The sequence below is a fragment of the Podarcis raffonei genome, chromosome 4 (assembly GCF_027172205.1).
Source record: "Podarcis raffonei isolate rPodRaf1 chromosome 4, rPodRaf1.pri, whole genome shotgun sequence".
In the NCBI taxonomy this organism is placed as follows: Eukaryota; Metazoa; Chordata; class Lepidosauria; order Squamata; family Lacertidae; genus Podarcis; species Podarcis raffonei.
Genome location: NC_070605.1, coordinates 65,389,379 through 65,416,708, shown reverse-complemented (window position 1 = coordinate 65,416,708; position 27,330 = coordinate 65,389,379). Strand labels below are relative to the sequence as shown.

The 27,330-nt window shown below is 41.7% G+C and overlaps 1 protein-coding gene across 3 annotated transcripts in view; it reads left to right on the top strand.

The window, feature by feature from the left end:
* The window catches only part of PHEX (phosphate regulating endopeptidase X-linked), a 97,913-nt gene that overhangs the window by 55,362 nt on the left and 15,221 nt on the right, over positions 1 to 27,330 (top strand). For all 3 annotated transcript variants that reach the window (XM_053387023.1, XM_053387024.1, XM_053387025.1), the window contains 3 exons: positions 8,547 to 8,624; positions 14,180 to 14,283; positions 22,056 to 22,114. In XM_053387023.1, coding sequence (XP_053242998.1) covers positions 8,547 to 8,624; positions 14,180 to 14,283; positions 22,056 to 22,114 — 241 coding nt within the window. The remainder of the gene's footprint in view (positions 1 to 8,546; positions 8,625 to 14,179; positions 14,284 to 22,055; positions 22,115 to 27,330) is intronic.

The window sequence follows — 27,330 nt, the reverse complement described above, 5'->3', positions numbered from 1 at the left end:
TTAAATGACTATTCTGGAGAGCAAAAATATGAGGCTGACAACATGCTCCAATCTTTCCCCCCTCCTTCCCCATCATCACAACTTCTGTTCCTCCTTTGTGTGTGATGCACTTCACGACTGACTCCCAAGACTTAAAGGGATATTTTCCTATAGAAGCCAATTATGTGCATTTTATTCTTCCACTTTCTGTCGGGTCTTGGCACAAACTCTGCAATGGTAGCTCAAAAGTGTTGTTGTTGTTTTTAAATACCATTGTACCAAAAGATATAGACTCCCATTTTATCGTGTTTCTTGATTTACCACTTAAACGGCATTACTTTGCTGCCTCCTTGTCCTTTGGGTGTTTATGCCATTGTGTGCCTGACATGCTCTGTAGCTCATTATGCTAGCTGGCCGTGGATGTACTTAATCAATAATTCTCATCCTGGCCCAGCTCTGAGTCACCCTGTAGCCTCATAGAAAAGATGCTGAATGTGGAAAACACAATTTTCCGAAAGGGCTTTCCTTTCCCTCACATGAGACACATAGATAACAGGCTGCTCTGTCTGTGAAACTATTCTGAATATTGTGCTCCATAATAAGTGTTCTGTATAGAAAAGAGGTGGAGATAACCCGGGATTGAGTCTATGTTAATGTAGTGCTAATACGGATCCTCCTAAAAATGCTAATTTACTGCTGTTTCTTCCAAAACGAAAGCAAAACCCCACAAAAACCAAAGAAACACCCACCCATTATTTGGTGGCAGATAATCTTTGCGAGAAGCCAATGATTGTGCATTTCTGCTGCCTTGGCACGATAAATGAATTTTATCACTTGATTCCTCCCCAGTCATAAATGTTTCTGAAAATGTTGGTGGAATGTGAGCAATGCAGGAGGGAGAGACTCTCATGACCTACCCACTAGCTGTGTGCATGCCATACCATTAAAGCAACCCCAAAGATTCCTGTGAGCTGTAGCTTCAATTCCCAACACCCTTAACAAACTATAGTTCCTAACCAGGCACAGAAGACAGCTGTGCTGTCTTGGAATGGAGACTCAGAGAGTTCCATGAATTTTGCCAGTGTTCATGCTCTGACTGGAGTGAAAGGGGGAAATCAGATGTAACAGGGCAGAAGGACCGCTTCCCTCGGTGGAAGAGATGTAGACAGGCTGAATTATCACAAAACTGGATTCACAAAACTGGAGATCTTAAGATCTCCCTTCACTGCCATCTCATCATCAAATGGGCATCCCTGCTTTTTAACTAAAACGAAAATCTGGGCTGCTGCCATTTTTTAATTCTATGTCCAGGTACAACAGCCATACTGTGCATGCCAGAGTGCATCTAAAATTGTGGCAGTAATTGGAGAGAACTTTGAAGGGGCATATATACAATGGTGGATATGAGATGTTGAAGAAGCAGTAGCAGCAGCTGCCTTGAACCCCAACTGTGGGAGAAAGGTGGGATATAAATACATTAAATAAATCAGTGATAGTCTAGTAACATCTGGACTATCTGCCCTATGAGTATCCTGGAAGGCTTGCCTGAACAGAGGAATTCATCTGAATGGGATGGAGCAGATATATAGGGAGCTATGGGTTGAAGAAGTTGCAGACATGTGAAGCATATGAGTGGTCTGATGGCAGGGTGGGTGCTTCTACTTTTTGGAGGGCCAGCTGTCTGTGAAAAGACACAACCATAATTTGTATTATTATTTAATTTCTATGCTGATTAATGCTAAGATAGACTTCCAAGAAGTTGTATGACATTTCCTGAACAAAATATGGATCTAGGATAACCAGGTGAAACACATTCCTCTTCCCTGGCATGATCTGAAACTAATCGCCAAAACACATTTCGTTATCTCTTATCTTTTGGTGTTAGATGATTTGTTGCCGTCACCTTCTGCCTTGTTACCTGGCTGCTGCCAATGCTCAGTCAGTTGTACAGGAATGTCAGTTCCATTAATAACCTGAGCACTGCTCAGACAGATTGCGGGAGAACCGGTGAAGGGAAAGGAAATTGTATTTAACCCTGGGCCCAAAGCTGTCATTTTATTTCCAGAGCCCAGCATAACTCCATAAGGCTAACACAATTGTGTGGGATCAGAACACTTTTGGCCACTCTCATATTTGACATGGAAAAGGAAGAGAGGTGGACAAGGACAGTGCATGTATGTGCACACGGAAGGAGCTCTTCTAGTCAACTGGAATGCAACAACGCACAACAATAGTTAAGCAGCCATTCTCATAATTCTTTAAAGATCTGCATGTGACCTACTGGGGCTGCTGTCAGGACCTGGGCAGCTGCTGAGGTCCAAGCCCTAGGTAGGGTTCACTGGCAATGATGTCTGGTCTTCCTGTTGCCCCAGCCATGGGCTACTCCAGCACCACACGTGCTTACAATACCTGTTAAAGATCTATCCAACTTTGGATACATTCTGTAAGTTTTGGGGAAGCCTCTTAACCTCACGTGGGTCAGTGTTACACCTGTGTACAAAAATCTTGCCAATCTACATAGCAACATTTGATGGGTTAATTGTGCATTTCTTTAAATCACAATGAACAGTGAGGAGGGAATCCAGATAAATGAGATAAAAGCAACAGCTCATTAAACAGGAAATTTAATGGCTGTATTTTGTAATGTGAACTCCCTTCAGCTTTTGGGGGATGAAGCTCTTGCACTAAAATATCATTCTGAATCAAGAGGGAAATTATTATTTTTTATCCTCCACCTTTGACTTAAGAGTTTACAAGACTTCAAACCCAGTCACTTTGCAGTGTACTACTTCAGGTAATGAAATATGTTACTGTTTTATTTTAGTATAAAATATATGTGTCCAATAATTGTATTATTCATTCATTTGTCCCCCGCCCCGCTTTTTTGCTAGCCAGAGTAAAAGATAAACAAAACACCCCAATACATAAAATGTCTGCACAATTTTTTAAAAAAATAAGAACCAACAATACCAGTGTGATTCTTTCTCTTATATGCTCAGCGTATAAAACAAACATCCCAACTGAGTATAATACAGATGATGACTCAGTACTTAACACCAGGACAGATTTTTCTTTTCTTTTGCCAGCTACGTATTAATATGTTTAACAGCTCTGGCTATTTCTCTCTTAAGACCTTCTATAGCAGACATTTCCAGATGCAGTATCTTAAAACTTCCACTCACATGGGTGCTATTTAGTTTGAACTCTGCATTCTGTGCAAGATATATTGAACAAGGTTTCCAATCTCCTACCACATTCCTCCCAATGTTTGGGACAAATAGAGTACCAGCCATATGCATGCAACAGTTTTAGCAGATGGTATTCAGATAGCCTACTTTCCATGAAAAATGAAAACACAGACAGACATGTACATAAAGAGTCAATTCATTGTTGCAATTAAAGGGCCCATTACAGAGCGATGAAAGAGTCTTGCTTTCAAACTAGATTTTATGCTAATTTCCCCAGTAAATTTATTTATTTATTTTAGAATTTAAAAATTGCCCATAAAAAGAGAGACAATTATGTATGCATACATCACATTATATCATTTGTGATTATTGTAAAAAAGTGTTGTTGCAATACGTTCAGGTTGTCAATGCATAGTGATCTACATGCGCCCTCTTAAATGGTCATAATAAAATGCAATGTTGTACAGCGAGAGTTGAGATTAATGCCTTTTAAAAAATTCTGCTTTGAACATAACTCTAATTTATTGCTAGTGCAGGGATCTTTTTTAGTACAGGAATAGTTTCAACAAGCCTGGATGTGAAAGCCTACAATGCCCAGTTGCTGATCCTGGAGACCAAATTTAGATATTACATGTGGGATCTGCAATTAGGATTTGCCCAATGAGATTTTTGTTGCAGTAATTAGTAGGCAAGTGGGGCATTTATTTATTTTTTTGAAAACTGGGGAAGTTGCTATCTATAGGAGAGGGTCTCTAACCCTTTCCCAGTATACATCACAAACAATACTCATCCTGAACTAACCAATAATTTCTGGGATTTTGTCTTTTATAATTCTGAAATTTTGACATACTTAAGTGAAGGTATTAAATGATTAAAATAATGACCAAAAAGAACAATTTCCTCTTAGAGGGCTTCCCACATTCTTTTTCTTGATGGATGATAGAAGTTAAATATTAGCAGCACAGTGCAGAAAAGGCTATGCAAAGAAATGAGAAATCCAGGAGAAATTAATACCCTGTTAAAAGTCTTGTGCCTTATCTCTTGTGTCAATAATGAGTTAAGATGCTATCTTATGCTACCATGAGCCAGATTAGTCTGGGTGCTGTTGTCAAAACTGTTCTCCTCTCCTGTGTGATGTAAATGGTGATATGGTGGTCTTTGGCTGTTGTTGTTGTTGTTTTGTTGTTTAGTCGTGTCTGACTCTTCGTGACCCCATGGACCAGAGCACGCCAGGCACTCCTGTCTCCCACTGCCTCCGGCAGTTTGGTCAAAATCATGTTAGTAGCTTCGAGAACACTGTCCAACCATCTTGTCCTCTGTCGTCCCCTTCTCCTTGTGCCCTCAATCTTTCCCAACATCAGGGTCTTTCCCAGGAGTCTTCTCTTCTCATGAGATGACCCAAAGTATTGGAGCCTCAGCTTCAGTATTTCTCCTTCCAGTGAGCACTCAGGGCTGATTTCCTTCAGAATGGATAGGTTTGATTTTCTTGCAGTCCATGGGACTCTCAAGAGTCTCCTCCAGCACCATAATTCAAAAGCATCAGTTCTTCAGCAATCAGCCTTCTTTGGCTAGATTACCCAAGTGAATGAGAAAGATTTTTAAGGATCCTGCTTAGATTCATAAGCCATTATTTCCCCAATATATATTGAGGTAGCCTGCTTATGCTTTCCATATTGCATCTTTGGTTAAGACAAAGATGTTAAAATCCTTCCCATGACCAAAGTCACAACGTGGAAGGGATATATGTATACCTATATGAATTGCACACTGGGCTACCAAGCCAGAGATGGATCAATTCTTGGTAGGCCCATATCTTCCTTGAAAGCATATTCAATGACATACCCAGCGCTGCCATTGAGATTTTCCTCTGGCATCCACTCAGTATCCCTTTGGTTATGAGGTGGTTACCCTTTTCTTCCTTTCCCCTCCCTGGAAGGTTGTGAATTCTCCTTCATTGGGGGTTTTTAAGCAGAGGTTGGCTGCCCACCTTTTGTCATGGATGCTTTAGATGAGACTCCTTGCCTTGCAGGGCTTTGGACCAGATGACCCTCAGGGTCACTTCCAACTCTACAGTTCTGTGATTCTATGATAAGTACATAGAGCTGAAGAATGAAATTGGAAGAGTGATGCTCTTTCCCACTGCCACTTTGTACTCTTCGTTTCCACTTCTCACAATGTACTTTACAAGGCTCAGATTTCAAGGCTTTTACCCAGATTCTCTGGGAAAGTGAACCTAAAACTTTCCTCTTTCTGGTTGTCAGGGGTGAGGGGGTGGGGTGGGTCTGATATGGGAGAGAGAAAGGAACAGAGGGGGTGGTGCCCATGATGCTCACTCAAAAACCCAAAGGAACCCATTGGTCTAAAATGGTTGGTGACCCCTAATTTATATTGTATATAAATTCCTCCCTTTCCATTTTGATTTTAATCACTACCCTAAGTGCTGTGACTAAAGATTATAATACCTCTCCCAAGGCTGTGGATGTCCTGTCATTCTGACCAGACAGTCTGCTTAATTTTGGTCACACATTATATTTCAGAGTTAGTTTCTTTTTCTTTTTGGCATTTAAACACTGTTCAGTTGACTAGGCCTTCTGGATGGCTCACAAATTAAATCAATGCAAATACAATTACCTAAAACATAGAAAGCTGTCTTATATTGAGTCAGGTCAATGGCTCATCTAGTTCAGTATTATCTGCTCCAGGGATAGGGAACATTTTTGGCCAGATGTTTATCTCCCCCACCCATATGGGCTAAGTTTGAGAGGTGATTGAGACCAGCCACTTGTCAGTCAGGTGACCTAATGTCAGGTGACTGATAAGAAGGTGGGTCTGCCCATCTGTCAATGTTGGCCCACTGAGGTAGGGGAACATTGGAGTGATGCCAGCTGATCGACAGGTGGGCATGGTGTTGGAGAAATGGCTTCATGGACCAAATTGGATCACCTGGCAGGGCATGAGTAGACCTTGAATAACCTCAAGAATAGGCTCCCCACTCATGGAATACATTGTCTGGCAGCAGCTTTTCTGGTTTCAGGCAAGAGTAATTTACCAACCTGCCATGGAGAGGTCAGGAATCGGATCTGTATACATGATGTTCAGTTTAGCAAATAAATAATATTTTCTATTGGAGACAATTAACTGATTTTTTAAAATTAAAGTATCAAGATTCAAAGGAATTTGTGTAGAGTTTTTCCACGTTGAAATACCAAGTGCTTTGGGGTTTGATGAACATTTTGCAGTGAGTGGTGCACTCATAAATCATCCACTATGCTGGACCAGCTAATCTCCATAGATTCTTAAAAAACAAAACAAAACAAAACAAAAAACCTACTGAATAATTAATCCAGTTGCAAAATGGATAGTTTTTGGAAAGGCAGCAGTTCATAAGCTATTCTAAAGCATTTTGTTCCTAGCGCTGGTTTAATAAAAAATGTTAGCTGGCATATTTGTGTGGATGCAACACAAAGGCTGCTTAATTAAGTGATTAAAATGATTACTTCTGAATACATGCAAGACATTTGTGACTTACCTAGCTCATTTAAGCAGCCAACTCAGTGGAAATGTAAATAAGATGTTTCCCTCTTGCCTTCTTGAGCTGAAAATAAGAAGAAAAAACACTCAGAGCCCTCAAATATGTCAGCCGAAAAGTCATTGCACAGCTTCAGCCATTGCCGAACAACAGTAGGGTGATCAAAATGGATACAGTTGCATTTCTGCCTTCCTCCCCACCATTTACAAATGTTCCTAAAGGGCCTCCTGCTCCTCATGGAAAACCAAGTGCAAATATTCTCTTTCATTATCATTTGCTTCATTTCCTATTTTCTTTTTCACAGCATTTGTCTTCCATTGTTTTCTCCTGGCACCAGGGATATTTGCATGACAATGGGATCTTTCTTGCTTAAGAGTTCATCTGTTCCTGCTGCTAATTCCCCACCTGTATTCTTCTGTTTGTGACATCTTAATTATCTTCCTTGCAATTAATTGTGATGTTACAGGTAGAAGATTTTAATTTCAGGTGGGAAATAAAAACCCAAGGGCTGAGGAACTGTCAAGAACGAGATGGTAAAGTTTATGGAATGTTCCCCCTTCCGTTATAAGGGGAGGAGGAAAACTATGGCACTTAGCCACACATTATTCAATAAAAATGGAAACACTCAGAAAAGACGTGGAAGATTTTCCTCCCTCTGAGCTTCCTTCCTGCAGATCCACATATAGATGGCTAATCACTGAAGTTTGTAGTGGTCATTGAGATTCCACAGGATCTCCTGTTCAGCCTGGCTTATGCTTACCCCCACCCCCTGGCCACCCTTCTTGTCCCGCCAGGGGATCCAATTTGGTCCATGAAGCCATTTCCGCACCCCCTGCCTCCTTCAGCACCATACTCAGCTCATTATTCAGAAATATACTTTGTGTGGTGGGGTTTGGAGCCTTAGGAGAAAGTGCACCTGGCACAACGTGGTTGACATCTTTCCCAATAGTGTGTACACATAATAGCTATGCAACAGGGCCACCGTTGCCCTAGGTGAGGCAGTTGCCTTAGGTTGCAGTCTGAGACCAGCTGGGAAGGGTGGTAGTTCTGGGCCCCCAAGGAGCATGCCACTCACCTCCTCCTTTGCTTGGCACCCGTGGCCACTGCCTGGGAAGAACAGGGCTGCCACTGCCACTCCTCTCTGGTTTCTTTGTTACTTCCCACCACTTTCTGTGCACCAGAGCTTTCTCTGAGCAACTCAGAACGGGGTGGCAGCAGGTGTTTTGCTTCAAGTGACAAAATATTTTGGGATGGCCCTGCTAGACTGTAGACCACTCCCATGTTTGGAGCATTTGGTGATAACTTTATTTGCTTGTATGTTGCCACCATATTGGACACCAGAAAGTTCTTCCCTTTCAGGTCAGTCACCATAATCGAGGAAGTGTGGTAAGGGTGTCTGCTTTTAAAATTTATGGTTCATCCATTTGATCTCACTGGGTATTTGCTACAAAAGCTCTCCTATTACTAGTAGGATGAGTGGAGTATCTGTGGTACTCTGACTCCCATCGTGCCTATGGCCAGGGATGATAGGAGTTGTCACCCCAAATATCCGGAGAGCCACAAATTCCCCACCTTTGACTTTTTAGGAACCTCCATCGTGGTGCATTCTGCTGATATCTCTTGTGCTTGTGGCACATGGTTTTGACAAGCATAATGGGATGTTGCTATGTGTAAATGGGATGAAAATGTATCTTCTGAACAGTGGATTGCCATAAATTATGCTAAAGTTTATTGATGCAACCAGTGGCTCTGTATTCTGAAGCTAATGGCAGCCGTGTGGCCAAATAAGGTCGCATCCAGGTAATAATGGAGTATCCTTCTCTTTATGATGTTTGTATTTCTTTCCAAAGGCGAAAGCAGTTTTGGCTAAAGTGGGTTACCCCGAGTTTATAATGAATGATACATATCTTTCTGAAGGCATCAAAACAGTAAGTCTTGTTTTTAAATTGCTATCTATTGGTATTTGTTATGATGTTTGCCATATGTAAGTCACAAGCAGAGGAAACAAAATAATTAAAATTGGACAGTGTCTAGAGAGGCTCTCGATATCAGTTGTTTAACACCTTTCAATGAAAATAGTTCACTTACAACAATACACCTTAGCTAGAGGTCTGCAACCAATATTTTTGCTGGTAAATATCTACACATTCACCTTGGACATACCCTGATATTCCCTTCCCCACATACCGTTTTGCTTGCCTCTCTCTTTCCCAGCTCATAGTTAAACAGTAGAACAAATGGACAGGTGTCCTACACATGGACAGGTTCTTCCACACATAATGGAGTTACTCTTTTCCACCTACAACGCTCCTCTTTCCTTTCTTCCTCATGTGTGTGCTCCTTCATAGCAAGGTTTTGCACAACAAAAGATTATATGCATAGGCTCTTTACACAGTATAGCATATCTGTTGGGGCAGTGTTGATTCCTTATAGTCATAATTCCATTACATGGGTGTAGCCAGAATTTATGTTGGTGGGGGCAGTACCTCAGTTAGTTAAGTATTTTTTATTGATTTACTTGATTTAGGGGACAGTTGCCCCCTTGTCTCCCTGGCTATGCCCATCTTCCATAAGGACCGCCTCTCCCCATAGGAACCAACCCAAACCCTGCAGTCATCATTTGAGGCCCTTCTTCGTGTGCCTCCTCTGTGAGAAGTCTGGAGGGTAGCACACAAGAACAGGCCTTTTCTGCAGTGGTTCCCTGCTTGTGAAATGCCCAGGTGCCCAGGAAAGCTTCTCTAGCACCTTCATTGCATATCTTTAAGCGCCAGGCAAAAACATTCTTTTCCTTTGGCTAATTAAACAATCTATGGCCTTTTTAAAACTGTGGGATAGTTTTTGTTTGTTACTATGTTATGCATTTTTGTGCTTTTATATAATAAACTGCCCTCAGATGAATTCTCAGATGAAAGGGCGGTATAGAAATTTAATAAATAAAATAATAATAATTGTACTGCACCAAGATAGAATTTGAATCGGGGACAAGAATCTCAACTTTCCATTTTGAAAAGCAATTTCAAGCACAAGAACAGGCATCAAGGCATTTGGGTATGACTACCTGAAATTTTGTGTGTGTGTGTGTGTGTGTGTGTGTGTGTGTGTGTGTGAGAGAGAGAGAGAGAGAGAGAGAGAGAGGGCAAAGTTTTTGTGTCCTGCACAGGTTCTAGTCTCTTTCCTCCAGAAGCTGAAAAAATTGCAAGAAGCAATTTTCAGAACATTCAGCCAGTCACGGGCTCTTTTGTGTATGTGTGTGCACAGAGTATAGACACCTCTGGGAATTACTTTGCATTACCTAGCTAGTGTCTTAAAATAAGCCTGCTGTATGTTTGATTTAAAAAAAAAAAACCCAAACCAACAGACTGCAATGGTGTTTGATTGGGATTTGATTCAAAATTGAAATTTTGTTCTCAAAGGAGTTATTATTTCAGGATATATTGTCCAAGACATAAATGGCTTGCACATTGACACATCGAGCTCCCACAGGAGGTAAAGGGATATTAACTTTCTGAGTGCTGCATTTCTGCTCTTAAAATGTATGCCTTTAGCTATAGCACAGTTTCCCTTGCTTTGCACATTTCTTGAGTTCTGCTTAATCTCCCACATTATTTACATGAGTCTGTTGTTAAGCATCACATCTCTGGAGGATAAAGTGTTTTTAATTGAAATGGAGGACGATGAGTAAGTACTCCAAGCCTTATTTAATCCATAAAGGGAAGTCTTAACCATGTCTCTAGTTATGTTTATTTTGCAATATATGCAGTGTCTGTCTTTGAGACAAAACAGTGATCATTGTCAGCTGTGTCGTTGGAACAAATTAATGGAAGTTGCAACCCATTTTCTGAGTCATAATCCTACTGCAAAATTCCTGTATATTTCAGTAAGCTAAAAATATGTAGCCCTACAATACACCACACACAGTGTCTTCACTGAGGCCATAGTTCTGCCTGTGATGGTTAAAGCAAGCTGGGAAATGATAATAAGTCACTCCTTTTATTGCTTTATGTTCACATCCTATCAAATCATTGTAGTGTGAAACTTCATAGTTACAGATATTTAAAGCCAGACAAGCCAAACAGCTACAACAAATCTTTTCTAGGCAATAACTCTACAGTTGGGTAAAAGTAGGAGAAAGTAGGAGACCGTATTTTTCGCCCTATAGGACGCACTTTTCCCCCTCCAAAAATGAAGGGGAAATCTGGGTGCGTCCTATGGGGCGAATGCAGGCTTTCGCTGAAGCTTGGAGAGCGAGAGGGGTCGGTGCACACCGACCCCTCTCGCTCTCCAGGCTTCATGAAGACATCCGCAGCCTAGGCAGCCCTGCGGGAGGTCACGCAGGGCTGTCTAGGCTGCGGATAGCAGCCTGCCGCCCGGCGCGAGGGGCGCCCTAAAGCAGAGCGCCCCTCGCGCCGGGCAGACATCCGCAGCGTGGGGAGCCCTGCAGGAGTTCCCCACAGGGCTCCCCACGCTGCGGATAGCAGCGTGCTGCCCGGCGCGCGGGGCGCCCTGAAGCAGAGCGCCCCACGCGCCGGACAGACATCGGCCAGCCCCACAAGCTCGGGGGACAGCGGGGAAACCCGACCTGGTTTTTTTTTGGGGGGGGGAATAAAGGGGAAAAAATTTCCTTTATTCCCCCCCAAAAAACTAGGTGCGTCCTATGGGACGAAAAATACGGTAGTTTATTTTCAAGTTGCTTGGTCAACCAAAAATAGAAGTAATTTGGAATAAGTGTGTGTGGGGGGAACAATAACAAAATTATTTATTAATAATATTAATTTATTATCAGTAGCATTTATATTTCACAAACTGTTATATTCAACTTGGCTTAACTTAGAGTATACCCATTGAAATTAATGGACTTAGTCATGTCCATGTATTTCAGTTGGTCTACTCTGAATAAATATTAGTTGAATATCAGTGCAATAATTCAGCTCATTTATTTTCTAGTATGTGTTTTTAGTTGCATTGCATGTGGTGGTTCTGATGCATGACACTGACACTGGTGTGGCAAAAATAACTGGGGTGCAGCAGAGAACTAGCTGCTTTTGGCAGGGCCCTTCTTCACTGGGGGTAATTATATTTACAAGAAGGCAAAAGGGCTTAGCTAGTGGTAGGACACATGCATTGGATACACAGTGTCCCAGATTCTAAGTAGGGCTTGAAAAGAAACTCTGTTTGAAACTCTGGAGAGTCTATGCAACAATACTGGACTAAATGGACCAATGGTTTTCTGTTGAAACTGAGTTAATGGTTAGCAACACAGGTTGGGATATAGATCAGAGAATATGAGAAGGAAGGTAGAGAGAGCTTAAGGTGCAGCAGACAGACTGATGGTGGAACTTTAAGGACGTCACTTGCTGAGTGGGTGGCGGTGAACTCTTCACTTACAATATGTCAGGAGGTTTAATGCTATCACTTGCGGATTGAATCAGAACAATGGATTTTTATCATACCAAATGTGTTAATTGGCTTCCCAATGCCACAATGTTTGTGTTATCAACAGTCATTGTTTTTTTCTTTTTGTGTGTGTGAATGGCCACTGTTAAAAATGTTACTGCCATGGCTGTACTTTTCTGCATTTTCTTTCCTTCTGACCTCACCATTTACACCCACCCCCACCCACCCAATGCAGGATAATGCACCTGAAACGCACTGTAGACCACAAAAGCTTATGTCATAATATTGGTGTTAAGGTGCCACAAGATGCTTGGTTGCTTTTGCTCAGGAGACTAACATGTGTACCCTTTTGGAAACTAATATTAAGTCTGCCGTTAAGTGCTTACATTCCATTGGTCTTATTTGGGCGTAACCCTTCTTAATATTTTCCAAATGGTTTATATGTTGCATTTCCTGCACTTCCTTCAAAACAGAAGAAATAACATTTACAAATTCCCTAACTTTACCACGTAAGAGACAGGGTGGGAATAATTTTTCACAAACATTTTCCCAATATATTTTTAACTTGACATTTAAGAAATATGAAGTCAGTCTTACATCTCAAAGGTTAAGCAGCTTTTGTTACATGCACCAGAATAAAAGGTTTTTGTGGAAGGTGATGGATTTTTTAAATGCACTCTTTGGTATTTTGAAAGTTGCACTAAGCTGCCGATACTTTTCAAACAAGCCAGGAGCAGTAATTAGACATTAACGACTTACGACCTGTAGCAGCAGAGTCTGAGTTTGAACTGGAGGTCCTGGCATTCTATCTGCTTGCTAGTTATCCGAGTCACCTACACACTGTCAGCAGTCATATTTTGTTACTCCTAGATGTCATAAAATATTTATTGGCCCTTGAAGGGTGTAATTTGAAAATTAATAAATAAAAATGGAGCTGCTTTGTGAGTATTAAAACTCCAGGGGGAGATCAGCTTTAAAAAATAAATAAATCTTTATTTATTTTGCAAACCTCTCCTGTTTAAATGCATGCTTTTAGCTTTGCTAACCCTTGTTAGAATGATTAACTCTTTGCTCTTGCATGCCCCAGGGTGGGGTGTGATAGCTCAGTTTGCCCTCACTTGCACACTTTGCCCTCATTTATACCTTACTTAGCACCAAAAGGTAGCTGGCTAGCAGTGGCTGAAATGCATAGTATTTTAGGGTGTAATCCTAAAGCCAGTGGAAAGTTGGCTGAGGGGCTATTGGATGTGGAGAAATTGCTGTGCTACCACTGACAGGGCTCACCTCAGCTCACCGCCTCCATCTCTAGTATGTCAGCAGGAAACTGGGCAGGCGTAGATATTGTGATGGAAGGGGACATGTGAAGGGTATCTGAGAATCCACTTGATTCCAAGCCCCTTCATCCCCCCTCCATTCTACTCCAAAGAAGCTCCGAACAACATCAGTCTTTCCCTCCCTATAGGAGGCACTGAGCTGGCAGGGCTTCTGAAGTGTCAGAAAATTCAACTTGGATTCTCCCCCCTGCTTCATAGGATTGCTTTGTCATATATCTAGATACAAGCAGTGCCTATAGAATAGTTATTTGAAAAGTTATCTCAGTTGTTGAATAGTAGGCAAAAACGTTTTGCGGACTGTGGGATTTCTTGGGAAATGTCAGCATTTTTGCAATTCCTGGCAGTCTTCTAAATATTCAGCAGTTTCCTGACATTCACATGTCAACAAGTTCCATTGAGTTCAGTGGGGCTTACATCCAGGTAAGTGGTTTAGGGGTTTCAGCCATAACGTGTAAAAATAAAATTCTGTAATGTAATTCCCATTCCTTCAGTTCTATAAAGCAGTTCCCATTCCTTCAACAGTTGCTGTTTATGGATTTAATAGAAATGGTGCAGCTCTATGGGAATGATATGTTAACATAAAAAAGAAATCTGTGAAGAAAAGCTCAAATGAATTCTTGCTCAGTATCAGAACATTTCAATTCAGAGCATAGGGTTTTTGAGAATGTTTTGCTTTGCAGACATTAAAGTTATTCTTTGTTTTCCTCGTTGAATCTATTGGTTATACTTGCATAACCCTCACATTCTATTCCCAGATGAAGTTTTTAGAAACGGACTATTTTGGCAACGTGCTTCAGACCCGCAAGCAGGCAGCGCAGTCCGATTTCTACTGGCTGAGAAAAGAGGTTCCAAAAACAGAGTGAGTAGAAAAGAAATGCATTATCAAAAACTAGACCCGGTGCTTCATCACATAATTGACATGCGGGGAGCATAAACACTCAGGGCACCATCCAGCCAAAGTTAGGCACTTTTAAGCCTCATTGATTTCAATGGTGGAATTTTGCAGGTGCTTAAATATCACACAGTGAAATCAATGAGAATTAAAAGTGCTTAGCTTTGGTTGGTTTGGAGCTTAATGTGTGTGTTTTCTTTTCTTTTCTTTCAACGCCCCCCCCAAATAAATGAATTATAATGAGATAGGATTTCTACTGGCAGTTGTGGCAATTTTGGAATGGTACAATTTTGGTACATTAGATTTTTCTAAAAATAAGAGGAAGTGTTGCTGTTACTGACTTAAGTTACCTGCTCACCACAGGAATGGTATATATACTTAGCACATAACCTGAGGTCACTTAAAATGCTTTGTTCCAAGTTAAATTGATGCTGTACTTCAATAGAATTTGAGTTTTCTCCATATGAAAACCTGAGCTGGAAATACAGATTTGGCTTAGCCCTGGTTATCAAACTTATTCTCCTAAAATGTGTTTTCAAATGTTCATCTGGCTTTGACCAGACTGCAAAGGAATGTACTTTTGCATATGAGGAGGAGACAGCAGTGTGGATGAGCAGCAGTAGTTGGATATGCATCTCTGTCTTTTGCCAATAATTGGCACACTTCACAGACTCGGCAAGGTGCTGTTGTCACTCACTGCTTGCCAAAGACCTAACTTCAGTGTTTGATTCCTTGCCAGTTGCACTTGTTGTGCTTCTTGTGATTCATGTTTCGCTTTAAGTAGTATCGTGGCCCCATAAAGTCTACTAAAAGCTTCTGGAGAGCAGCTGTGTACTGTCTGATAGAGGGAAGTGGGACTTGCAAACAAATGTTGCCACGTGCTCCCATTCAGGGTTGCAGCCAGCCAGCCAGCCAGCCAGCCATGCTCACTTCTAGGATACTCCATTCTATTCTCCTCCCCACTAGTTTCCTGCTGCCCCACCCAACAAGTAGCCAGCATTTCATGCCCACTGAGCATGCTCAGTCTTCATTGAGCTGCACTCCTGCCCTCTCCCAAAGCCTGCTGATGTCACCTTTTTGTGAATGAATGGTGCTGTTTTCACTACATAAGGACAGCCACTAAGAGATTGAGTTTGCTGTTATCAGGATTCTAGATCCTGCTTCCAATGCAGTGATATGGATTTTCCCTACTGGGTGGAAAAAAATAGCTGATGCCTATGAAAACAGGGTATGTGACAGATCTCTGCCTGCACTGACATGTCTAATAGTACCAATCCTGTGTGATGAATTCAGGTATCTTTTTTGGCCCTTTAACCATTGATCAACATTGGTAATATTTGGTAAGGAAAATGGGGTGGTGTTTCATAGCAAGCATGAGGAAGGGAGATCTATGGACTGGAGTCCTTGTGTCTGTGACACTATTTGTGATACTATTCAGAAGCATTAGCAGTGCCTGCAGCAATATAGTAATTGTGATGGAGGAATACATTGAAACTGTAAGAGAGAACCCTGAAGGGATCAGTTTGAGACTATTCTGTTCCATAGATCAGCAAAACGCATTATATTTATCTCGCCATGAGTTTCCAGAGCAGCGAAAAACATTTGCTCCTTTACGAAGAAGGAGATAAACACCCTTGATCCTTCATTCTTGTGGAAGTGGCTATTAGCTGCACTAATATACCCTGAAGAGATTCTTAGTATGATGGAAAATGTCACTGAAGGTGAAATTAATTGGCAGATAATCCCTGAAATATACAAGTTTAGGGCTGTCCCCTGTGAATCATACCCCATTTCTGGCATACTTTGAAATGAAGGGGATTATTCCCTGACTCAGCATGAGGTAGAATGTGATTGAGCTTATCTCAAAAAATAAAAATAATAATGCTTACTCCTTCAAGGACTGCTTAATGTCACCCCTTCTCCACTTGATCTTCATATTTATGTGGCTTAACTCTTTTTCTACATGTGTGTTTCTCAAAATGCTGTACCAATAGAAAATGAGGAGTCCATTGATATGCTGTGCGTGTGACGTGAGCATAATCACTTCCCATCTCTCAGCTCTGACATCATTATCTTCTATGGGCTTGCCCTCGAGCCCCAATGAAAGATAGAGACTGTTTGAGTTTCAAGGGGCCAATTAATGCAACAGAAGCAAATGAGTCTAAATTGGAACTCACCAACCTTTTTAGTTCTGGGGGCACTTTTAGATTTTGAGTGGTGCTGGGGGCAACATCCCACTCTAGTCATTTCTCCCTGTCCAGATTGCCCCAACCCCCACTAAGAAACAGAAAGAATGCACTCTTGTGCACGTGTGTGTGTGTGTGTGCGCGCGCACCCCCCCACAGTTTTCCTGGGTAAAAGTTGTAGCCAGTAGAATTTATCTGAGCCTTGAAAAGCACATAGGAATTCAAGAATAAATGGCAGAGTGTTCTTCCAACTTCCACCTTCAAAATGTACCTGGGTGACTTCCCTCACCACCTCATTACTGAAGAGGCCATGAGTGGGAAGACTTAGAGGCTTCGTGGGCACCAGTGGAAGACCTCACAGACCCACCACATTAGTGACGTGGTCTAAATATTCATGACTGCAGAACAGGTTCCACAATATGTTATCACCTGTGGAAGGCCTGAAGTACTGGAACAGTGAAAGTAGGACAGGCCATATTTTTTGAAAATATATTACTACAAGTGTCTTTTACTTCTGAATTTAAGTACACTCGTACCTCGGCTCCCGAATGCCTTGGGAGTCAAATGTTCTGGCTCCCGAACGATTGAAAACTGGAAGTGAGTGTTCTGGTTTTTGAACGTTCTATTGGAAGCTGAACGTCCGACGGGGCTTTCGCAGCTTCTGATTGGCAGCAGGAGCTTCCTGCCGCCGATCAGAAGCCACGATTTGGAAGTCGAACATTTCGGAAGTCGAACAGACTTCCGGAACGGATTCTGTTCGACTTCCAAGGTACGACTGTATATAGGTGAGTTGTATGTATTGCAGTTATATGCCATGAATAAACTACTTGCTGATCAGCTACAGCTGCATTTTGGGGCTACCATGGGGGGACTGCTATCTCCCTCCCCTTGTAAGTAAAAATGTCCTCATTGCTTCCTTTCGTGCTTCCTTCTGATGGGTTTCTTTGTCAGCTGTCTTTTGCCCCACTGTAGGCTTAGGCTGCATCCTTGTCTCACTTACCCAAGAGTAAGAACCACCGAATTCAATAGGACTTACATCTGAGGAGCAGACATGGTTAGGTTTGCTATGTGTTTGCACACCGGGCCCTAGTGTGTGACGAAACTGGTGTAACAATGAAGCAGCATATTTTAGGGACTAATATATGGATGGGGGGGGAACTATATATAGATAACCACCTGTACTTGTTTGTTGAATATGTTCTGCAATCTGTAATTTTGGATTTACTGCAAGCAAATTTCTCTTCATAAAATATTTTCAAGACCAAGCCTGGAATCCTGCAGTAAAATTCTGAAAAGATATCAGTTTAATTAGAGCTGTACAAATAAGTCTCTTCACATAAGCTGCTTGCTCTGTATTAAGCTAGAAATTTAACATAATTTGTTAGCAACCTATATTTAAAAATCTGTCCATGCAAAATTATTCTGGGATGTGTTCCAACTCTAATTATAGGGAAGCAAGCATGAAAAGTCAGAATCTGGCTCCATTTGTTGAATATGTCAAGAATCTGCCAAATCACCTACACTAAGGTTGCAATCCCATACCGGCTTACCTGGTGGTAAGTGCCACTGAATTCAGTGCGACTTACTTCTGAGTAGAGATGCCTAGGATTGCACTGTTAAGTCACTAAAAATATACTAGGTGGTATTCAACTAAGTTTTACTCAGCACAAACCTATTGAAATCAATGGACCTGAATTAGTCATATTTATTCCTGCATTGCAGGGGTTGGTCTGGATGACCGTTGGGGTCTCTTCAAACTCTACAATTCTATGATTAATTCTAACATTCTAAAACTACCTAAAAGCAGTTATCATAAAAACATTCTTCCACTCAGTGATCTCAGGGTTTCCAGGAACAGCAGTATTCTTCTACTACCAAATGCTGGGTAAACAGAAATGTTTTCAAATTGCTCCTGAAACTTAAATCATGATGAAGACAGGTGCACCTCACTCAGGGACCAGGGAGCCACCACTGAGAAAGCCCTGTGATGGGTCAGTGCCAACTGGGCAGCCCCCAGTGGCAGCACCACCACCAACGCCTCCTCTGCTGGCTGTGGGTCCAAGAGGGTTCATATTGTCAATATTCCAGCCACACATAAGCCAAGTGATTTTACACACACTTGATCCCTCCATCCAGGCAAGGAAGAGGCTTGAGTACAGCTCAGGGACACACTCCAGCCAGGCCGAAGCAGGTGAGGAGGGCACAGAGTAGGAATGCTGTGGGTGGGTGAACTGGGAAGGAGAGATGGCATGAGGAATACCTTGAGAACTGGGAAACAGAGCACTGCAGGGTCACATTCAGCTTCCAGGACTGACGTCCCTTGTCCCTTACCTACACCAGTTTCAACATCTGTTTACAATGTACACACAAATTTCTAAGCTACCTGGTTTGTTGCATGCACAGATGGGGAGATTGGAATGGAATCAGATAGCACATCCATGCAGTGAAATACAGGCATCAGTTCATCTGCTAGTAGACGTGTGGAAGTTGTTTCTTTCATGGGAATGATTACGTCTGCCAATGTTTGTCTGCATGAAACAGACCTATGGCAACTTTCAGATTGTTTTACAAGGGGCCTCGTGGTGAATTAAGGGCCTGTCTGAGCAATTGGCATTCTTGATATGCCCAAGTTAGCTATTCCCTGCTCTTATGGGTTAGGGCAAAGTAAGTAAATTAAGGTCTTCAAGTAAAGTGAGTTTCAGAAACATAGATAAGGCTGATTCTTAAGAAAAACACCCCTTTGAAACCCAATAAAATATAGTAAAGGAAGAAAAGGGGGGAAAGGAAAAAAGCACACCGTACTAACTAAGCCAAGATACCACAATCTCTAGTGTTTAATGAGCACTGATGTGAAGCCTGCTTGTGCTCTGGATTGGAGGAAAGGCAGAGTATAAAAATATCTAATGAATAAAAATAAAATAGAATCTTCCTGCCTGTTTGCCCAATAGTACATATGAATATTTTGGGATGAAAAATATCTTTTGTTACGCCAATGAACAATGTAAAAAATGCAAACCAATAAACATTTGGGAGACCTGATACTTTGCTTAAAGTGTCCTGAATGTTTGTCACTTGAAGAAGACTCATAGGACAGAACTGAGGTCTCTTGGTGAAATCTGGTAGAACTCTTTGTGCAAGAACTTAGAAACAGAGGAAGCTTTCAGACAGTGGAAGCAGATATGAATAAAAGAGACGGTGTCAAAGGTTGAGACCATGGTAGAGACTTGAAATGCAATGGCATTTTAAATTTCCAATAAAAATGTCCAGTGTCTCAAATGTTTCCCTGCAGGTCATTGCAAAAGTCATTCATTTTTGTCCTGTGTGAGGGCACCTCTTTATAAGCGCCTGTGCTACTGCATTTCAAATTAGTTTATTTGGCTGCTGCCATAAATGACTCTGAAATTGGAATGCAGTCAACCCTGCTAAATGTTTTCTCCCAACTCCTCAGCATAGATGTCAGTCATCTTCTGGCTTCTATTATCTGACAAAAATATATATCTGCCATCTTATCATTTTCTCTCTGTGTGTAAGAGACATAAATCAATTCTTTCTCAATTCTGGTAGGACAATTATTATTTTCAGTTGATAATAATGGATATGTAAGATATTCACACGATAGTGTTCTGTGATGTTTCAATTCATTAATTTCCAGTTTTCCAGCTTATTCAGAAATATACAGAGATGAGTAAACTGTTTCTTGAGGCTTAAGTGGCCTTAGTGGCGTGGAGTGCCTTCTATCAGCTTTGGCTGGTGGCTCAGCTGTGGCCCTATCTAGACAGGGATAGCCTAACGTGTGTCATCTATGCTCTGGTAACATCTAGGTTAGATTACTGCAGTGTGTTATACGTGGGACTGCTTCTAAAGACAATTCGGAAATTTCAGCTGGTGCTGAATTCAGTGGCCAAGTTGCCCACCACGGCAAGACAGTGTATAAAGCCAATCCTAGCCTTAGTACACTGGCTGCCAGTTAGTTTCTGGACCCAATTCAAAGAGTTGGTTTTGACCTATAAAGCATTAAATGGATCAGGACTGCAATATCTCAAGGACCTCCTCTACCCATATGAACTGACCCAGACCCTGTTATCATCACCTAAGGCCCTTCTTCATGTGCCTCCTCTGTGACAGGTCTGGAGGACGGCAACATGAGAACTGCCTTTTCTGCAGTGGCTCCCCATCTGTGGAATGTTCTCCCCAGGGAGGCTTGCCTGGTGCCTTCATTACATATATCTTGAATTTTGCTTATTTGCTTTTAGTTATATATTGAATTGCTATAGATGACAAGATGATTTTTGTTGGATATTTTTATAGGTTGTAAACTACCTTGGCTGCAGTAATGCAGAAACAAATTTTACAAGTATTTTTTCCAAAAAATTCTTCATTCTCAAGCACTTGCTCCCCAAAGGACTTTCAGGCTAGAGAGAGAGAGAGACTAATTTTTCTCTTTACAGAGAAAGTAAAAAGCAAAGTTACTGAAGTCATAGCCTATGACAGCCCTTAAGTAATTTTCTGAGCAGCTTAGCCCTTGGAAGATTTATTAGACGTTCCCATTCATTGATTCTGGTGTTAATTGATTTATTTGCATTTATTCTCAATCATGAGAGACAGGGTGGCATCAAATGGTTGAAACAACAAGGACTTCCAAATATGGTTTCCTAATACACATACTTAATTTTAAATATTCCAATTCAGAAACAAATCTACACTTCCCCTGATGTTACTTAATCAGTATGATGCTGCAGTGCGCTTGCGATGGTGAAGCCTGGTCAGGAACAGTGTTAGAAGGAGGGGGAGAGAAGGACAAAGAAGGCCACGAGGGAAATGGATTGTGAAGAAAAAAAGTCTGGTGTGTGTGTGTGTGTGTGTGTGTGTGTGTGTGTGTATGTAGGGAAATGAAGGGACTCCCTGGATTCTGTCCTGATATTCAAAACACATTTCTGACTGAGCTTCAGCACAATTTTTACCATGGGTGAACATAAAGAATGAAGAGTTTGACCAGAGGAAGGGAGAGTGTGCTAGGCTGTGGAACCCTTTTTTTGAGGAGTTATTTGAAATAAGACACGCAGGGAGGGACACTGACAACTAGGAATAGATTTTTGTGCCCAAGGGAGTGGGTGTTCTAATTGCACATTGTGCTGATACAGGATGTGGGTGCAGTGCACTGTTGCTGTTAGTGGTGTCTGGAGCGCAGGTCCATGTGATATTCATGCAGCTGCAAGTGTGTACAGAGAGTGGGGAATGGATGGCCATATGAAACTGCCTTAAACTGAGCCAGACTGTTGGGTCCATGTAGCTCAGCATTCTCTACACCAACTTGCCCATGTTTCTTCATGGTCTCAGGCAGGGCTTTTTCCCATCATCTTCTGCCTGGTCCTTTTAACTAGAGATGTCAGATAACTGAACTTGGCCACTCTTTGAATATAAGCCATAAAGTCATGAAAGCAGTGGTGGTGATTTTTTAAATATTCTGGTCTCAATTTACAGAGTTCACTATTTTTGTTTGTTTGTCTTGTTCACAAAACCATCAACTCTAACTTGCTCTCACTATTTCCGCAGGTGGTTCACAAGTCCAACTACCGTCAATGCCTTTTACAGTTCATCGACAAATCAGATCAGTGAGTAAAATGTACATTGATTAAACTTACAATTGCATTACTTACATGGGGAAAAAAGGTATCCCCTTTGCTTCCTCGAATATCAAAGTCCCATCTTCTCTTACCCCTGTGCCAATTTCTAGCTGGTGCCGTTGTGACTCTAAGGGCCTATTAATACATTACTACTACAGTTTAGGAGTTGCTCCAACATGATCACGTAATGGCCCCATACAGGAGCCAACTAGAGTAGGCAGATTACATGGCCCCATGCCATAACACTTTCTGTCCCACCAGGAAGAAGCTTATTGCTTTGGAAAGTAACATGGTACCTGCACACACCATGTGGTTCCTATAGAGACAAACTAGTGCAGCATGAAACCAATTATGCAGAAGTGGTTTTCAGGTTTATTAAGGTTTTTGGGTACCAGCGACCATCACATCCTTAGGTGTTTCCAGGAACAACACCAGGGGTTAAGCATTGTGGGGCAGCTGTTGTTGATATCCATAGCTCATCAGGAGACCTACTACCAATTCCAGAATCCCATACCTTGATGATCCTTCTCCTTGCTCCTTTCTGCCTGTATTAGGGAAGAGCAATGGGGCAAGAAAAGGAGCAGTAGCTTCCACTTGTCCTGCCCTTGCCTCTGGGTGGGTCTGTGGATCGAGAAAAATTTGGGAGTGTACAGGGAGAGAAGAGGAAGGGTAAGTCCCACTTCAGAAGTGGAACATCATGCATGCAGTGTTGAATACGACCCTCACTCTTCTGAAAAAAGTTGGCTCAACTTTATGTGCTTCTGAAAAAAAACATGCATAGGATCGGGCTGCTGTTAGCATTATGGGAGCTGCTGCAGATTACAAAGCCAACTTTCATCACAGACGGAGAGGTCCTTTAATGCAGGCCTGCTAAGCTTCCAAATACCTGGATAGTGTATTTTTTTAAATTAATTTTTATTTTAAAAATAAAATTCTGCTTAAAGGAATTATGTTGCTAGAAACAGACAGAAGACATGGATCTGTGAAGTAGTTAGTCATTGATTATTGCACCTTGTTTGGCATTGAAACCATGTGACTTTAAGCTTGATAAATTCTCTGATTTTGTTCAGGCTCATAAAATCAGTATTGTTCCTGTTGGTGTTTTAAATAAAGTATTTATATGCTGCTCAATTAACAAAGTTTCTAAGTTTTCGCTAGGCAGAATTGAGCAGTATTATTTAGTACCGAATTTGTTATGCACAATTAACTCTTCAAACTTCGGTTTCAATAAGGAAATTATTTTATTCTGAAGTTGGGGTTTTTTCTTACTTTTCTATGTCTTATTTTATTATAGCATTTCTCCATTTTTATTTTTACTTGTTTAAGGTTATTTAAGACTGATGTTACTGGTTTCTTTGGTTGAGAAAGCTGGCTGCCCCTGCTAACTTCAGCACAAGTGCTTGTATGCAGATTCACAGCACGAAATGTGTCTCTCTGATTAGTCATGACTGAATCCTCTGGTATTTTGTTTAAGTTCTTTTTCATTTTGGTATGATCTGGACCCCAGAGCTGCCATGCTATAGCAGATTAAACAAAGCTGTCCCAAAAGAAAAAATGAAAAGGAGAGTCAGGGTTCCTGGTCTGGGATTTCACAGCTAGCTGTGTCTAACAGCATCAAGAAGCCGAGACCTGTCAAACGTAACCAATCAGTCATGGGCATACAAGCAGTTGTGCCTTGCATCTCTCCTCCTGACCTTTTTGTATCGCTAGTGTTTGACCTTGAGATCTTGCTACCTGCTGTTTTCAAGAGTCAACAAATCCATGTGGCATGAACTGCACTTATTTAGAGTTGTCTATTGCTGTATATAGGTACGCAAGCAGCATATTTCTGTGTGCTCGCTTGCATCAGGGCTATGATTATACATACCAGTTGCTGGAAACTGCGGGAAGAAGAGAAGAAGAGGAGTTTGGATTTGTTATCTCACTTTATCACTACCCTGAGGGACGCGGGTGGTGCTGTGGGTTAAACCACAGAGCCTAGGACTTGCCAATCAGAATTTCGGCGGTTCAAATCCCCGCGACGGGGTGAGCGCCCGTTGCTCGGTCCCTGCTCCTGCCAACCTAGCAGTTTGAAAGCACGTCAAAGTGCAAGTAGATAAATAGGTACCGCTCCAGCGGGAAGGTAAACGTCGTTTCCGTGCACTGCTCTGGTTCGCCAGAAGCGGCTTAGTCATGCTGGCCACATGACCTGGAAGCTCGGCCAATAAAGCGAGATGAGCGCTGCAACCCCAGAGTCAGTCACGACTGGACCTAATGGTCAGGGGTCCCTTTACCTTTACCTTAAGGAGTCTCAAAGCAGCTAACATTCTCCTTTCCCTTCCTCTCCCACAACAAACACTCTGTGAGGTGAGTGGGGCTGAGAAACTTCAAAGAAGTGTGACTAGCCCAAGGTCACCCAGCAGTTGAATGTGGAGGAGCGGAGATGCGAACCCGGTTCACCAGATTACGAGTCTATTGCTCTTAACCACTACACCACACTGGGGAAGTGGGGAGTGCTTTTGTACTCGGGTTCTGCTCATGGGTTTCCCACAAGGATCTTGTTGGTCACTGTGAGAACAAGATGCTGGACTAGATAGGCTCTTATTACGTTCTTATTAATCTCTAGGGAAGAAGAAACAGGGTGTTGATTCAAATAGTTTATTCTTGTTGGAGCAACTGCTTCCTGTACTACCAATTCTGTGTTAACAGCAACATGCCGGCACCCCCCCCCCCGGGAGTTTAAACTTAACACAGAATATAACCAGTCATTTTGACATACAGGTGACCAAATGGCTTTGGCAAAACATTTCCTTGACATATATATCTATGCCATATATATTTGTAAGTTGTGTGTATGGTGTGTTCACATACAGACTGGGGCAGATCAACCTCATCACCTTTTTTTTTTAAAAAAAACTACCACATATTGGGACCCCTATAGAAAGACCAACGGCTGAAACTCCTCCCTGCATTCTCCACACAATCAGGCACTCATATGACCTGTTGAATGGAACATCTGCATATGAAGAGGAGGATTTCACATGTTAACTTTGGTATACTGACAACTGTACACAAAGTGTGTAGGCTTGCCATACGTCAGGAAAATTCCTGACATGTCCTGGTTTTGGGGTGTAAAAATGGTGTTGGGGGGATTTTGCCAAAGCGGTAAATGCGAGGAAAACCCAGATGTACGGCAACGTGCTGGAAAAAGCAGCGGAAACAGCTAAAAAAGCTTAAAATTAAAAAAAATCAACAATTTGGGGTTGTTCCCCCAAAAAACCTAAAAAAAACCCAAAACCATTTTTTTTGCAGGTATCAGGAATTTTAGTTTTTGAAATATGGCAACCCTAAACATTTGGTTGTTTAAAAAATATTCTAAAAGTATGGCTCGACTCTTGTATGTACGCAGGCATGATCTATATCACATAACAATTGTGCGATAGGGCTTCCATCTATGTATTACTGGTCTTCAGAGCATCAAGAAGCACTTCAACCAAAGTTTTCTTTGGATCCTGAAAAGATGTAGTTAATCACTACAACCATATCTTTACTATAAAGGTAAAGGGACCCCTGACCATTAGTTCCAGTCGTGGACGACTCTGGGGTTGCGGCACTCATCTCACTTTATTGGCCGAGGGAGCCGGCGTACAGCTTCCGGGTCATGTGGCCAGCATGACTAAGCCACTTCTGGTGAACCAGAGCAGCGCACAGAAACGCCGTTTACCTTCCTGCTGGAGCAGTACCTATTTATCTACTTGCACTTTGTGCTTTCAAACTGCTAGGTTGGCAGGAGATATTTACTATATTGACTAATAAAACAAAGATATTGAAGTCTTAAAACAAAACATTCTGGCTTTCTCCTTCAATTGCTCGAATGTGGATATTCAGGTCAGAGCAGCTGAAGAAGGTTTAGCCCAAACATTTTGCCTTAAGACCTCACTCGATCCCTCCATGACATACATTTAAAGCACATTCAGAGCATCTGGCTTTCTCCAAAGAATCCTGAAAACTGTAGTATGTCAAGTGTGCTGGGAATTGTAGCTCTATGCAAGGTAAACTACAGTTTCCAGGATTCATTGGGGGAAATCATGTGCTTTAAATGTATGCTGTGGGTGCGATCCCACGCCCCATGTTTTTCTCCCACAGGGATTTATACTTTCGGGAAACGAAGTTATTGTGGATGAATTTCTGCCCTAAACTAGTGAGACAGTGAAATAATTGCTCAGTATGGTCCAGTTTCTCTTTTAGTGAGATTAAAAAGGTCAAAATTAGTTTTGAATGCCTCCTCATTTTTTTGTACAAATGCCTATTTAAATTACATTAAAATATGTGTATATCAAATTGGGCATGTATTTGTCATAGAGGTTCTAGAAGGGTAGCCAAGTAAATATTAAGAGACGTACATGGCAGCATTCTTCCCAGTTAGAAAGGAGGGGATTATCGCATAGTTGCTGGACTTTTTTGCAAGGTCCCCCTACCCGTACATAAATAATCTGGCTAATCAGAAGCTTATTGATTAGAAAGCACTTTAAAAACAGCTCACCAGCTTTCTTATGGCTAATGGGCAGAGTCGTTCTGGAATTTACATGTTCAAGCAGGCTTGCTAATTAAAAGATTCAAGCTGTTCCTATTTTCCTAAAGATTGAAAGTTACTCTTTTGTATATATTTCTCATCCTTTTGTCTCTGAGCTTGATCTTTGTAGTGCTCCTCCCCCTGGCCTTTCCGACTAATTTTAAAGGTTTCATCCTGTGTGTGTGAGAGAGAGTCAGTCAGTTATGCTAATATAGGGAGTTTTGCACAAGAAATATGCTTCCATAGATTTTCCATTTTATTACATCATTCATTGAGGTCTTATATTATTATTTCGTATCATTGCCTTATATGTTCCTTTTCTAATTCTGTTTGCACTCCTCATTCTCCTCATTAGTACTAACTTCTCTCAGATGTTTTGTGTACCCTTGCACATGTATGTTAGGGAATTTGCTTTTTCTGGATTTCCTGGATTTCCTCTGAAAGAGCAAGTGAGCAGTCTAGGGTGCTCTTAGCATCCTAGCACTAGCAATGGAGGCACAAATGGCCTACATGATGTGGACTGCTTTTCCCCCAGCTTCCTGGATAGGAATAGGCTTACCACAGTGATCCATGCACTGGTAACTTCAACAGGGGATTACTGTAATGTACTCTACATAAGTCTTCCTTGGAGGCTGGGCAAGAAGCTGCAGAT